This window comes from Hyla sarda, chromosome 9, assembly GCF_029499605.1.
Source record: "Hyla sarda isolate aHylSar1 chromosome 9, aHylSar1.hap1, whole genome shotgun sequence".
Classification (NCBI taxonomy): domain Eukaryota; kingdom Metazoa; phylum Chordata; class Amphibia; order Anura; family Hylidae; genus Hyla; species Hyla sarda.
In genome coordinates this window covers 144,453,454-144,468,821 of record NC_079197.1, presented here as the reverse complement: position 1 = coordinate 144,468,821, position 15,368 = coordinate 144,453,454, and the positions used below count along the sequence as shown (strand labels likewise).

Here is a 15,368-nt window from a genome sequence, read left to right as displayed (position 1 = left end):
TGGCTGCCGCTCCTGTCAATCATAGTCGGCCCCGCCCCTCTCATTCCCAATACAGACGGCGAGACGCTGCAACATGCGGCAGAGGAAACCGTGTGTGAACAGGCATCAATAGAAATGCTTATATTATACATATTGTATCCTTTATTCCCAGTGAAAGGCTTCTCCTTGTATTCTCTGTTATGTAGGTTTTTTTTTTTTTTTTTGCATAACGTTAATTCGTTTTTGGAGCATATTTGTGCGCCAAATTTGTTAACCCCCTTAAAAGGGTTATCCAGGAAAAAACTTAGAAATATATATATATATATATATATATATATATATATATATATATATCGATATCTATATATATATATCAACTGACTGCAGAAAGTTAAACAGATTTGTAAATGACTTCTATTACAAAATCTTAATCCTTTCAGTACTTATGAGCTGCTGAAGTTGAGTTGTTCTTTTCTGTCTAAGTGCTCTCTGATGACACCTGTCTCGGGAACTGTCCAGAGTAGAAGCAAATCCCCATAGCAAACCTATTCTACTCTGTGCAGTTCCCCAGACAGACAGAGATGTCAGCAGAGAGCACTGTTGCCAGACAGAAAAGAACAACTCAACTTCAGCATCTGATAATTATTGGAAGGATTAAGATTTTTTAATAGAAGTAATTTACAAATCTGTTTAACTTTCCGGAGACAGTTGATATATAAAAAAGGTTTTTTCCTGGAATACCCCTTTAAGGGTTCATGTTTTTTTTTTTTTTTTTTTTGCAATTTAGTTTTTCACCCCTTGCCATGTAATAGCCATAGAGCTTTCAATACTCCACCTATAGACCCATAGGCCACCTATAGGAGGGCTTTTATTTTTTTTGCACCACCAATAGTACTTTGTAATGACATCATTTTAGCACAATTATTTTTTTTTTTTTGGGGGGGGGGGTTCTGTTTTTACGTAGTGCTCATTTCGGTAAAAATCATATGTTCTCTTTAATTCTGCAGGTCCATATAATTACAACGATACCCAAATTAGGGTGGGTTCACACCATGATTTTAGTATACTGTTTCATTAAAAAAAACGTATGCAACCGCACAGAAAACCGTGCCCATAGACTTCCCATTCAAAACCGTATGCACCATAATGTATACGGTTGTCTCCATTTTTCAAACCATACGTTTTTTTCCTTTTTTTTTCCCAGACAGAAAACTGTAGTCTACCAGGGTTTTTGGTCCGGGTGAAAAACTGTAGTAAACCGTATATGGTTTTTCTTTAACATGGGAGTCAATGGGAACCGTACAGAACTGTATGTGTGTACGGTTCCATCCAGTTTTTACCATACGGTTTTTGACTTTGCAGTTTTTTTTTCTTGGAATTTCAATCAAACAAGTGAAACTTTATTCATAATGGAGTGAAAAGTTCAAAACGTATCCTTTTTTTTTTTTTTTTTAAACGGATGCAACCGGACATCACTTTTCAAACCGTATACAGATAAAAATTTGTATAAAATTTACACACATTTTGATACAGTTTAGTCAGGTTTTGAAGAATCCTTTTTTTTATCAAAAACCTGATACCTGATGCAAAAATGTGGTGTGATTTTCATTTACTCCTTTAAAAAAAATACATAACCTCTTCTGACTTCTCTAACTTTTTTATTGTTCCGTATACAGGCGGTATGTGGGCTCATTTTTTGCACCGTGATCTGTAGTTTTATCGGTATCATTTTTGTTGTGATGAGACCTCTTGATCGCTTTTTATTAAATAAAATTTATGGTGTATGGAGTGACAAAAAATATGCAATTCTGGACTTTTGTGTTTTTTTTACGTGTACACCATTGACCGTGCGGTTTAATTAATGTTTTATTTTTATAGTTCGGACATTTACACAAGCGGCGATACCAACACGGGCGGACATTCCACACATTTGAAGAATCAAGCTAAATCCTCCAAAAGAATAGGAAAGTCTATTGAAATCAATGGGACTCTGCTGCAGCGGAATATTCCGGTGGAATTCCGCAAGGACACTCCGCAGTGTGAACATACGCTAAGGCCACATTCACACGGCCGTCAGGCAGAACAAGCCAGCGCTAGGACCGCTCAGAAATGTGCCGCATCTATAGACTGCAATGTATTCCGCAGAATTTACCTGTTCATTTTCCAGTCCAGAGTCGTAATTTCCAAGACCGATGTTTACGCCACGAAAATTCTGCAGCAGTTATCCCATTGAATGCAACAACAGAATTTTTGCTGCAACAGAAATGGGGTGTATTCACACACACAGGATCCCCTGCAGACTTGTAAAAATATAAGGAATTCTTATGTATTTTTGACTGCTTTGTAAAATCCGCAGTGGTAGATCTTACAACTGCAGAACCGCAACGTCTACTCCGCAACGGATCTTGTGTGAGAATGCAGTCTAAGGGTATCCGCTCGTCTGAACGCACCCTATGGCTCTGTTCACATGACGGAATGATCGTTTGGAATTCCGCTAGAATATTCCGCATGGACATTCTCCATTGAGTCCCATTGATTTGAATGTTATTCTACTGCTCTGTTCACATGGTGACATTTCTGCAGTAGATGTTTCTGTCCTGGAAATCCTGATTCCGGCGTCCGAAAAAAGAATAGCCGAAGTCTGTCCAGGCATGCTGGGAGTTGTAGTTTTGCAAAAGCTGGTGGCATCCTGTTTGGAAAACTTTATTATAATATTTTTTTTTAAACTCGCTTCCGAAGGGGACATATACTTTATTTTAGCAAAGAACAGGCTTTCACAATGTCCTCTATACAGTGGTCCCTCAACATACGATGGTAATTCCTTCCAAATGACCCATCGTTTGTCGAATCCATCGTATGTTGAGGGATCCGTGCAATGTAAAGTATAGGAAGCTGTACTCACCTGTCCCTGCCGCTCCGCACCAGATCCTCACCGCTCCCGATGCTGTCCCAGGGGCTCCCGATGCTGTCCCGCTGCTCCGGTGTCTTCTTCGGGATCCTCCGGTGTCTTGCGCATCTTCTTCAGGGTCCGGGCCTTGCTTTCTTGTGACGTTATTACGCTGCTGCACCGGCGCAGCGTGCGTAGTGACGTAATAACTAGTGTTGAGCGGCATAGGCCATATTCGAATTCGCGAATATTCGCGAATATATGGACGAATATTCGTAATATATTCGCGAATATTCGCATATTCGTAATATTCTCGTTTTATTTTCGTATATGCAAAACTTTGCGTATGTGAAAATTTACATATGTGGAAATTAGCATAAACAAAAATTTACATAAGCGGAAATTCGCACACCAGTCTCACACAGTAGTATTAGAGCCTTCTTTACACCACACAAGCTGGAAGCAGAGAGGGATGATCACTGTGATGTGTACTGTGAAAAAAAAACAAAAAAAACGAATATTCGTAATTACGAATATATAGTGCTATATTCGTGAATATTCGCGAATTCGCGAATATGCGATATTCGCGAATAAAATTCGAATTGCGAATATTCGCCAGCAACACTAGTAATAACGACGCCGGAAAGCGAGGCCCAGACCCTGGAGAAGATGTAGAAGACGCCGGAGGATCACGAAGTGGACCCGGAGCAGCGGGGATAGGTAAGCGAATCTGCCCGGGATGCTTAAACTGCTATCCGACAGCAGCTTAAGCATTTTGCGCTGTTCGATAGCAGTTAATGCGATGGCCCCGACATATAAAAGCATCATATGTCGATGCTGACATCCACATGCGGTGGCCTCTGAGAGGTCATCGTATGTCGATTTTATCATATGTCGGGGACATTGCATGTCGGGGGGGTTACTGTACATGGCTGACACTTTATAGCAGTGGTCTTCAACCTGCAGACTTCCAGATGTTGCAAAACTACAACTCCCAGCATTCCCGGACAGCCGTTGGCTGACATTTTATACCAGTGGTCTTCAACCTGGGGACCTCCAGATGTTGCAAAACTACAACTCCCAGCATTCCCGGACAGCCGTTGGCTGACATTTTATACCAGTGGTCTTCAACCTGGGGACCTCCAGATGTTGCAAAACTACAACTCCCAGCATGTCCGGACAGACGTTGGCTGACACTTTATAGCAGTGGTCTTCAACCTGGGGACCTCCAGATGTTGCAGAACTACAACTCTCAGCATGTCCGGACAGACGTTGGCTGACACTTTATAGCAGTGGTCTTCAACCTGGGGACCTCCAGATGTTGCAAAACTACAACTCCCAGCATGTCCGGACAGACGTTGGCTGACACTTTATAGCAGTGGTCTTCAACCTGGGGACCTCCAGATGTTGCAGAACTACAACTCTCAGCATGTCCGGACAGACGTTGGCTGACACTTTATAGCAGTGGTCTTCAACCTGGGGACCTCCAGATGTTGCAAAACTACAACTCCCAGCATGCCCGGACAGCCAACGACTGACACTTTATAGCAGTGGTCTTCAACCTGGGGACCTCCAGATGTTGCAAAACTACAACTCCCAGCATGTCCGGACAGACGTTGGCTGACCCTTTATAGCAGTGGTCTTCAACCTGCGGACCTCCAGATGTTGCAAAACTACAACTCCCAGCATGCCCGGACAGCCAACGGCTGTCCGGGCATGCTGGGAGTTGTAGTTTTGCAACCTCTGGAGGTCCGCAGGTTGAAGACCACTGCTTTATAGCCATATATTATGTCACATTTCGCCTGCAGCAAGGATTTTTCAGCTTGTAGCTTCCAGTGTTACATTCTCTGTGCTGCAAAGGGTTAAATGACAACAATTCTAAACATCACATAGAATAGGCATGCCTGCAGCAGTTTGGGGATGGGATAGGGGAGGTCTATTATACTACCATTCCACCCAATCTGAAGCACCTGGGTGTCTTGTTACTGCTTCCCTGCTGATCATGAGCCCTGTACACAGTCACGAAGAAGGGGCTACCTACCTACATACAGCTGCTGTCCACTCCAGGTAAGTGCTCCGCTGTGTCTTTACCTACTATCAGAACCAGTAGGATTATTTGCGTTGGACTCTAAATTGTATTCACAGACTAGTTGTAGTGCAGCTATATATATATATATATATATATATATATATATATATATATATATATATATATATATATATATACACATACACAGACATTGGTAGGGTATGTACCAAGTCCTGTAAGTAAATGTACACAGATGTGTGGAGAAGGTTTCCCTTTTATTTTAAAGGGGTAGTCCAGGAAACTGAACGTTTTAAACACTTCTCCCCTATCTACAGTTTAGGGCAGTGTTTCCCAACCAGTGTGCCTCCAGCTGATGCAAAACTACAACTGCCGGCATAGGAGCAATTTACAAATCAGTTTTTTTTTATTTATTTATTTTTTTTTATCAACTGATGCTAAAAAATTAAACAGATTTGTAAATTACTCCTATGCTGGCAGTTGTAGTTTTGCAACAGCTGGAGGCACACTGGTTGAGAAACACTGCTCTATAATGTCTTACTTGAAGTATGTTGATGGCATCCAATTTCATATTTTTATTTCCGATGGGTGGAGTTTTTGTATCATCTGGTTTAAAGGGGTACTCCGGTGGAAAACTATTATTTATTTTTTATTTTTTTATCAACTGGTGCTCTAAAAAAAGTTTGTTTTCCACCCCTTTAAACCAGATGATACAAAAACTCCACCCATCGGAAACCAATAAAATATGAAATTGGATGCCATCAACATACTTCAAGTAAGACATTATAGAGCAGTGTTTCTCAACCAGTGTGCCTCCAGCTGTTGCAAAATTACAACTCCAAGCATGCCCGGACAGCCTTCGGCTGTCCGGGCATGCTGGGAGTTGTAATTTTGCAACATCTGGAGGCACCCTGGTTGGGAAACACTGGTTTAGGGGATGTGTCCAATTGCAAGTGGTCCGACCTCTGGGACCCCCATGATCGCCTGTATGGGGCCCTGTCTACTTACCGCAACCAGGGATTGGCTGAACAACTGTCAGTTCCAGGAAGGTGGGGGCCGTAGAGCGTCAAGTAGGTTGGGCCCCGTACAGGAGATTGCAGGGGTCCAATCGGTCAGACCATTGCAATCAGACAGGATAAGGGAAAGGTGTTTGATAAGTTCAGTTCCCTGGAGTACTCCTTTAATGGAGTGGTAGGAATCAATATGCTTTGCCACCAAAGTAACAACATTCAGATGAATGAAACTGATTTTTATTTGCAGACATTTCTACCACAAACCTGCCACGTGTGAACACGTCCCTGTGTAGGGAGCTTTTTCTTGTGACATTTCTTTCTCTTTCATGTTGTTTTGCTCTTATGGGCTGTGGTCTACTGGCATTCCAGTAATACATACTAGTTGTAATGTGATCTGTAAGACTGTGCGCAGACTCCAATGCAAAACACCAATGTGGTAAGATGGGAAAAGGAATTCAGTGATGATGATCTGAGAAATAGCGGAAGCATGACGTCCTGCGTGCCCCCTAGGATGTATGTCAGCGGCGCCATTGTACTGCGTTCTGACAAGTACACGTATGCGTAAATATCCTGACCCTGGCTACAGAATCATGTATTCACCCAGGAAATGAGTGTTCAGATTTATCACCATTTGGAGATGAATGGAGTGTTAAAGGGGTACTCCAGTGGAAACTTTTATTTTTATTTTTTTTAAATGAACCGGTGCCAGAAAAATCTAAAAAATCTTAATCCTTTCAGTACTTTTTAGCAGCTGTTTGCTGCAGAGGAAAATCTTAATTTTTTTATTTCATTTTTGTATTGTCCACAGTTCTCTCTGCTGACACCTCTGTCCAAGTCAGGAACTGCCCAGAGCAGGAGAAAATCCCCATAGCAAACCTATGCTGCTCTGGACAGTTCCTGACTCGGACAGAGGTGTCAGCAGAGAGCCCTGTGGACAAGACAAAAAAGAAATTAAAAAAGTAAAGAATTTCCTCTGTAGCATACAGCTGCTAAGAAGTAATGGAAGGATTAAGATTTTTTTTTTTTAATAGAAATAATTTACAAATCTGTTTTTAACTTTCTGGCACCAGTTCATTAAAAAAAAAAAGTAAAGTTTTCCACCGGAGTACCCCCTTTTAAGTAGTGTTGCAGTCAAATAACTGGTTACATTTCTTATGTATATGGCCTGAGTTGCGGGTGATCATATGGTGTTTACCGTCACACAGCGAGACGCCTTCTGCCTTTGATACTTTACAAGCATCCGTAAAAGTGTTGAGGGCGCTTGATAATGCGGCATTGCTAAATATGACCCATTGTCCAGGTAATGATCTGTTTATTTAAAGCATATTTCAAAGTGTAAGGGTCTATTCACACAGCAGAATTTTTGCACCTCCGCTTCATTTGGGTGGTTTCTGGCTTGTGCGGAATTGGTGCGGAATCCCCATGCAGAAATTTTGAAGCGTGAATGGAAGTGTGGAATCCCAGTGGACGTCTATTGGGCTTTAATTTGAGGCGAACGAGTCAGCGAGTGACTTTCGTCTACCCATTTTCCGACTGGACCTGACTTTTGACCCAAAACGAAAATCGTGGTGTGCTGCTTTTTTTTAGTGCAGATCGAAATCCAAATATGGTTGGAAAATGAGCAGACGAGAAACACTAGCTGACTCTGTGTGCCTCCTTTAAATGAATGGAATACCGAACGGATACAGCAGCAGGCGGTTTTAGGGTATGTTCGCACATATGCAGATGTGGTGTCCCGGTACCGTATTACATACAGTACCTTGGTAGGGGTCCCCAAAGTCAGAGTTCCTAGGAACCTTGGGGTCCTCAGGTTTAGTCTTCCCACAAGTCACCCCTTAGATAGTGAATATATTGTAAATGTGTATAAATGTATATAGAAAGTGTACTTACCTTACGCTAGCGTCGCAGGACCTGCAGGTCACGTGACGAAGCTTTAGTCTCTATGGTTAGTGAAAAGGACCTTTGGAGGTTCATAGGCCAGTTGATACCCGCAATGCTTTGTGAAACTGATTGACAGATGGTGTGGACCAATCGTCAAACGGCCAGCCCCTGCCCATATAAGGAAGCTGCGGCCATTATTCTCTCTCTTGGGTCGCTGTCACTGAATGAGGTAGGACCTCCGCAACTTTCAATGACAATTACTAGGTCAAAGCCTTGCGGCCTCGGCTGAATTACACAGTGAGTATTTCTAAATTCCCCGCTAATGTTGGCAAGGACCCTGGACCTAAACATAACCCTGTATCCAGCGGATCTGCGCATACTAAATTCCTACAAGCTAAAGAACTTAGTAAAAGTCCCAACCAATGGTCAATCTCAGCCAAGCTGTTCGTAGACTCTGTTAGAAAGACTGTTCTTATGTTCGCATGTTGCAGAAAATCTTCAGTAAAGTTGATTCAAGTTTTCAGCGAAGCTCTAGTTGTGGACAATACTTTATTCTGCAAACATCTATCGTCCTTGGGAAGGGTGGCGATAGGCCAAGACATACAGCATTTAACCCTCACCCTGGCGTCACGACTGACAAGGGTTAATAACACCCTTTATAACCTGCACAGCAACATCCCGATCACCATTCACACCCACAAGGCGACCACCACACAGATTTTCTGCTGCAGATTTCAATGTAAACTAAATGACTGAGCACAGCTTCTCATCGGCAGCTACAAATCCTGCGCATCAGATCTGCGCAGGATCCTGTACGTGTGAACATACCCTTAAAATTCTCCTGCCGGATGCACAAGATGTGGTGTGCGTGCACCCTAATATTGGCACATAGTTTGGTCGATCAGGATGGGTTTATATGGCAGCTAACAGCATTGTACGACAGTAGATCCTGGCCCAACCATGAATAAACATAGAGACCTGGTGATCAGGGGTGTAGCTTAAAGGGGTGCAGAGGTAGCAATTACACCTGGACTCTTATGTTTAAGAAACACCAGAAACCCTTCTGCCACATAAGAAAACTTTGGCGTTTAAAAAAAAATGAAAGAAGCAATCTGGTTGCTATGGGCAACTGGTCAACTTTTCCTCTATACACGTTTTGATAAATCTCCCCCTTTGGGGGAGATTTATCAAAACGTGTATAGAGGAAAAGTTGACCAGTTGCCCATAGCAACCAATCAGATTGCCTCTTTCATTTTTCAGAGACCTTTTTAACCCCTTAAGGACCAGGCCATTTTACACCTTAGGACCCGGCCATTTTTTGCACATCTGACCACTGTCACTTTAAACATTAATAACTCTGGAATGCTTTTACTTATCATTCTGATTCCGAGATTGTTTTTTCGTGACATATTCTACTTTAACTTAGTGGTAAAAAATTTTTGTAACTTGCATCCTTTCTTGGTGAAAAATCCCAAAATTTGATGAAAAATTTGAAAATTTTGCATTTTTCTAACTTTGAAGCTTTCTGCTTGTAATGAAAATGGATATTCCAAATATTTTATTTTATTCACATATACAATATGTCTACTTTATATTTGCATCATAAAATTGACGAGTTTTTACTTTTGGAAGACATCAGAGGGCTTCAAAGTTCAGCAGCAATTTTCCAATTTTTCACAAAATTTCCCAAATCACAATTTTTCAGGGACCAGTTCAGATTTGAAGGGTCTTCATCTTAGAAATACCCCACAAATGACCCCATTATAAAAACTGCACCCCCCAAAGTATTCAAAATGACATTCAGTCAGCATTTTAACCCTTTAGGTGTTTCACAGGAATAGCAGCAAAGTGAAGGAGAAAATTCACAATCTTCATTTTTTACACTCGCATGTTCTTGTAGACCCAATTTTTGAATTTTTACAAGGGGTAAAAGGAGAAAATGTATACATATATTTGTAGCCCAATTTCTTTCGAGTAAGGACATACCTCATATGTCTATGTAAAGTGTTCGGCGGGCGCAGTAGAGGGCTCAGAAGGGAAGGAGCGACAAGGGGATTTTGGAGCGTACGTTTTTCTGAAATGGTTTTTGGGGGGCATGTTGCATTTAGGATGCCCCTATGGCGCCAGAACAGGAAAAAAAAACACATGGCATACCATTTTGGACCCCTTGAGGAACATAACAAGGAATAAAGTGAGCCTTAATACCCCACAGATGTTTCACGACTTTTGCATATGTAAAAAATTTTTTACAAAATTTCAATAAAATGTGTTTCCCCCCAAATTTCACATTTTCGCAAGGGTTAATAGCAGAAAATACCCCCCAAAATTTGTAACCCCATCTCTTCCGAGTATGGAGGTACCCCATAAGTTGACCTGAAGCGCACTACGGGCGAACTACAATGCTCAGAAGAGAAGGAGTCATATTTGGCTTTTTGAGAGCAAATTTTGCTCGGGGGGCTTGTCGCATTTAGGAAGCCCCAATGGTGCCAGAACAGCAAAATAACCCCCACATGGCATACCATTTTGGAAACTAGACCCCTTGAGGAACGTAACAAGGGGTACAGTGAGCATTTACCCCCCCACTGGTGTCTGTCAGATCTTTGGAACAGTGGGCTGTACAAAATTTTTAATTCGCGCAGCCCACTGTTCCAAAGATCTGTCAGACACCAGTGGGGTGTAAATTCTCACTGCACCCCTCATTACATTCCGTGAGGGGTGTAGTTTCTGAAATGGGGTCACATGTTGTTTGTTTTTTTTTTGTTTTTTTGCGTTTGTCAAAACCGCTGTAACAATCAGCCACCCCTGTGCAAATCACCTCAAATGTACATGGTGCACTCTCCCTTCTGGACCTTGTTGTGCGCCCCCAGAGCACTTTGTGCCCACATATGGGGTATCTCCGTAGTCGGGAGAAGTTGCATTACAAATTTTGGGGGGCTTTTTTCCCTTATACCTCTTGTCAAAATGAAAAGTATAGGGCAACACCAGCATGTTAGTGTAAAAAATTAATTTTTTTACACTAACATGCTGGTGTAGACCCCAACTTCACCTTTTCATAAGGGGTGAAAGGAGAAAAAGCCCCCCAAAATTTGTTAGGCAATTTCTCCCGAGTACGGCGATACCCCATATGTGGTATCCCAAACAGGGTGCCTCCAGCTGTTGCAAAACTCCCAGCATGCTTGGACAGTCGACGGCTGTCCGGCAATACTGGGAGTTGATGTTTTGCAACAGCTGGAGGCTCCATTTTGAAAACAGTGGCGTACCAGACGTTTTTCATTTTTATTGGGGAGGGGGGCTGTGTAGGGGTATATGTATATGTAGTGTTTTTTACTTTTTATTTTATTTTGTGTTAGTGTAGTGTAGTGTAATGTTTTTAGGGTACAGTCACACGGGCAGGGGGGGGTTACAGCGATTTTCCCGCTGCGAGTTTGAGCTGCCGTGCAAAATTTGCTGCATCGCAAACTTGCAGCCTGATACTCACTGTAAGCCCCCTGCCCATGTGAATGTACCCTGTACATTCACAAGGGGGGGACCTCCAGCTGTTGCAAAACTACAACTCCCAGCATGCACAGTCTATCAGTGCATGCTGGTAGTTATAGTTTTGCAACAGCTGGAGGCACACGGGTTGGGAAACACTGAGTTAGGAAACAGACAATGTTTCCCAACCAGTGTGCCTCCAGTTGTTGCAAAACCACAACTCCCAAACATTCTCAGACATGCTGGGGGTAGTAGTTCGGCAACATCTTTAGAGCCAGATGTTGCCGAACTACAACTCCCAGCATGCTTGGAGTTGTAGTTTGCAACATCTGGAGGACTACAGTTTGCAGACCACTAATACAGTGGTTCCCAATCTGTGCCCTTCCAGATGTTGCAAAACTACAACTCCCAGTATGCCAAAACTGTCCAGGCATGCTGGTAGTTGTAGTTCTGCAACATCTGAAGGGCCAGATGTTACAGAACTACAACTCCCAGCATGCCTGGACAGTAAGGGCATGCTGAGGATGTGTAGTTTTGCAACATCTGGAAGGGCACAGTGGTCTCCAAACTGTGGACCCCCAGATGTTGCAAAACTGCAACTCCCAGCATGCCCAGATGCCAAGGGCTGTCTGGGCATGCTGGGAGTTGTAGTATATAGGGTCCCAATACAGCAATGCATGTCGCTTTACGGCGACGTGCATTGCTGTAGAGGGCCCGACCGCGGCTAAAGATCCACTCACCTGTCGCCGCCGCCGCCATCTTCCTCGCCGGGATCCAGGTCTTCAGGGACGAGGTAAGTACCGGGGCCGGGCCCCAGCACTCCTCCGGTCTTCCTCCCGTCCTCTCTGGACTTCCAGGGGCCGGGCTGGACGGGAGGAAGTAACCCCCCCCCCCTGCGATTGCGAAGAATCGCAGGGGATCTGAGGAGGTGGCAGGCTTGCCACCTCGCTCCTATACATTAGCATGGTCCTGGCTGTCTGTGACAGCTGGGATCATGCGAAATTACTGGGTGGTCAGGTCCCAGAGACCCGATCAGCCCGGTATCGCCGCAGATCGCAAGGGCGATTTCCCTTGCGATTTGCGGCGATCGCCGACGTGGGGGGCCTACATGGCCCCCCTCGGCGTTTGCCCTGGATCCCTGCTGAAGGATTTCAGCAGGGATCCGCTTCCGATCTCCGCCGGGTGAGCGGCGGAGACCAGGAAAAGACATGACGTATGCATACGTCATGGGTCCTTAAGACCCAGGGTGTGATGGCGTATGCATACGTCATGGGTCCTGAAGAGGTTAAAAAAGAAATGAAAGAAGCAATCTGATTGGTTGCTGTGGGGAACTGATTAACTTTTCCTCTGCACAGGTTTTGATAAATCTGCCCCTTTGTCACATGGCAGGTGGGGGCCCTTGAAAAATTTTTGGGCTGGGGCCCAAGAACCCTAAAGCGCAAGTCCAGTTTTACGGCAGTATATGTGTCTGAATTTACTTTAATGCAGTAGACTTGTATGGGGGAAATTTATCAAAACCTGTGTAAAGGAAAAGTGGTGCAGTTGCCCCTGGCAACCAATCAGATAGCTTCTTTCATGCTTTTACAGGCTTCTTTAAAAATAAAAGCAACCTGATAGGTTGCTATGGGCAACTGCACCACTTTCCCACTGCACAGGTTTTGATAAATCTCCCACTATAAGACTTCTGCCAAATCTGTGTCATGAATGTCGTAGTCTCGGGCTTGGGAAGTGATGTGAAAATTCACAGATGCCAGCAGAGCGAAACTGGACTTGCGCTATGCTGGTAATGCCAGTGTAAGGGTATGCTCACACGGGCGGATTACTTGCGGAATTTCCGCAATGGATTTTGCTACCGTTGAAGGATAATCTGCAGATCTGTATCTATTGCGGCTTTTCTGCTGACCCATTGAAGTCAATGGTAGCAAAATCTGCTGCGGATTTTCCGCAACAAATCCGCTGCGGAAATTCCCCAAGTAATCCGCCCGGGTGAACGTACCCTTAGGGTACGTTCACACGAGTGGATTTTCACAGCGTATTTTGCTGCGGATCTGTTGGTGAAGGCCCCGCTCTATGCTGTCTTTACATGTGCCTGCTCGTAACGGCAATACGCCGCTACAAGCAGACACACTGTGATGAGCGAGTCGCAGCGAAATGTGCACTGAGGATCTGCTCATGTGAACATACCCTTAGGGAGTGTTCACACTTGCGTATCTTTGCTGCAGATTTGCTGCTGCTAATTTTTCTGCTCATTGACTTCAATGGGCAGCAAAATTTGCCGAAGCAAATCTGCAGCAGATCTGCAGCTGAAAATCCGCACATGTGAACGCACCCTAAGGGTGTGTTCCCACCTGGCGTATACCCAGCGTATTTCACGCTGTGCAAAATGTGCCGCAGCAGCGGGAAATATGCTGCGTATTCCTCCTTCACTATACACAGGGCTTTCCTGTGGCAGCCCTATGCATGTAGTGATTTTTGGAGGAGGAGCCGCGCGTCAGTCACACCGACACACTGCCCCGCCTCCAAAAATCACTACACACACAGGGCTGTCGCCGGAAAGCCCTGTGTATAGTGAGTGAGGGATACGCAGCTTATTTCCCACTGGTGCTGCAAATTTGCGCTGTGGGAATGCACCCTAAGGCTAGAATTCCACAGAGGTTTTTTGCCCTGCATTTATATTTTTTTGGCTTAAAAAAGCAAGAAAAAAACTGCCACTGTTTTTCCCTACGTATTTTTTTTTTTCTGGCATTTTTTCTTCCTTTTTACCTTTTGTGTGGAATTTGCCTTTTTTGTACAAAATTAGTTGGGTAGCAAAAAAAAAAGGGATGCAGTAGGGATGTAAAATTTTTTTATTTAACTAAATGTGTTTTTTCTCTTTTTAAAAAAAATAAATAAATTTTTTATGTAGTACTACTACTCCCAGCATGGAACAGACTGTTTCATGATGGGAGTAGTAGTACCTGTACTATTAGACATCGCCCCAGGTATCAGTCTGACACCCGATGCGATCGTCCATAATATAGCAGAGATGTGGAGCGGCTCTATACAGCACTCACATCTCTGCTCTGTACTCCGGCCAGTGATGTGAATAGAACATCACTCATTAATATTTTCCGCCCAGAGTGGTGATTGGCCGGATGGTTGCAGCCAATCACAGGGAAATATGAATGAGTGAGTGGCCGGCCGGAGTATAGTGCGCAGAGAGTGCTGTATACAGCCGCTCTGCATCTCTGCTATAGACAGGATGATCACAGCGGATGTCAGTTGTGATACCCGCTGTGATCTGTTCTTACCTGCAGATACTACTACTCCCAACATGGAGCACACTCTGCTCCATGCTGGGAGCTGTAGTAACGGCATTAATAGACAGATTGCAGCGAGTGTAATTTCTGACACTCGCTGCGATCTGTCTATTAATGCAGGTACTACAGCTCCCAGCATGGAGCAGAGTGTGCTCCGTGTTGGGAGTAGTAGTACCTGCAGTTAAGGAAAGATCACAGCGGGTATCACTCCTGACACCTTCTGTGATCCTCCTGTATAATGTATAGATGCGGCGGCCGCTCTTCTATGGTCCCCTGCACTGACGTGTATATATACACCTATTCATATTTCCCACAGAGAGTTGTGATTGGCTTGAACCATCTGACCAATCACAGCTCTGCGGGAAATATGAATAAGTGTAAATATACGTCAGTGCAGGGGACCATAGAAGAGTGGCCGCCGCATCCATACATTATACAGGAGGATCACAACGGGCGATCTGTCTATTAGTACAGGTAGTACTACTCCCATCATGGAACAGTGTGTTCCATGCTGAGAGTAGTAGTAGTACCTAAAAAATGTTGGGAAAAAAAGTGAAACGCACACACACTCTACATTTTTATTATTGTCGGCTACATTTTTAGTGCTTTACCTGCCCACATAAATTGATCCCTGTTTAAAAATTTCATAATAAAGATAAATTTCGTTAAATACAATTTTTTTTTCCATCACTACTGTATCTTTTATTTATTTTATTTTTAATGGTACCCTACAAAATTTTAATAAAAAAAGGTATCTCCATCACTTTTTTGCATCGCTAAAGTCCAAA

At 43.6% G+C, this 15,368-nt stretch overlaps 1 protein-coding gene across 2 annotated transcripts in view; it reads left to right on the top strand.

The window, feature by feature from the left end:
* The first annotated feature begins 4,753 nt into the window (after nt 1–4,753).
* The window catches only part of LOC130290421 (G-protein coupled receptor 4-like), a 61,728-nt gene continuing 51,113 nt past the window's right edge, over nt 4,754–15,368 (top strand). The window contains exon 1 of one of the 2 annotated variants that reach the window (XM_056538052.1): nt 4,754–4,933. In XM_056538052.1, the coding sequence (XP_056394027.1) occupies nt 4,767–4,933 (167 nt within the window). In that variant the 5' untranslated portion in view covers nt 4,754–4,766. Of the gene's footprint in view, nt 4,934–7,880; nt 8,105–15,368 lie in introns of those variants that run through there. The other variant, XM_056538053.1, reaches the window with a different exon arrangement.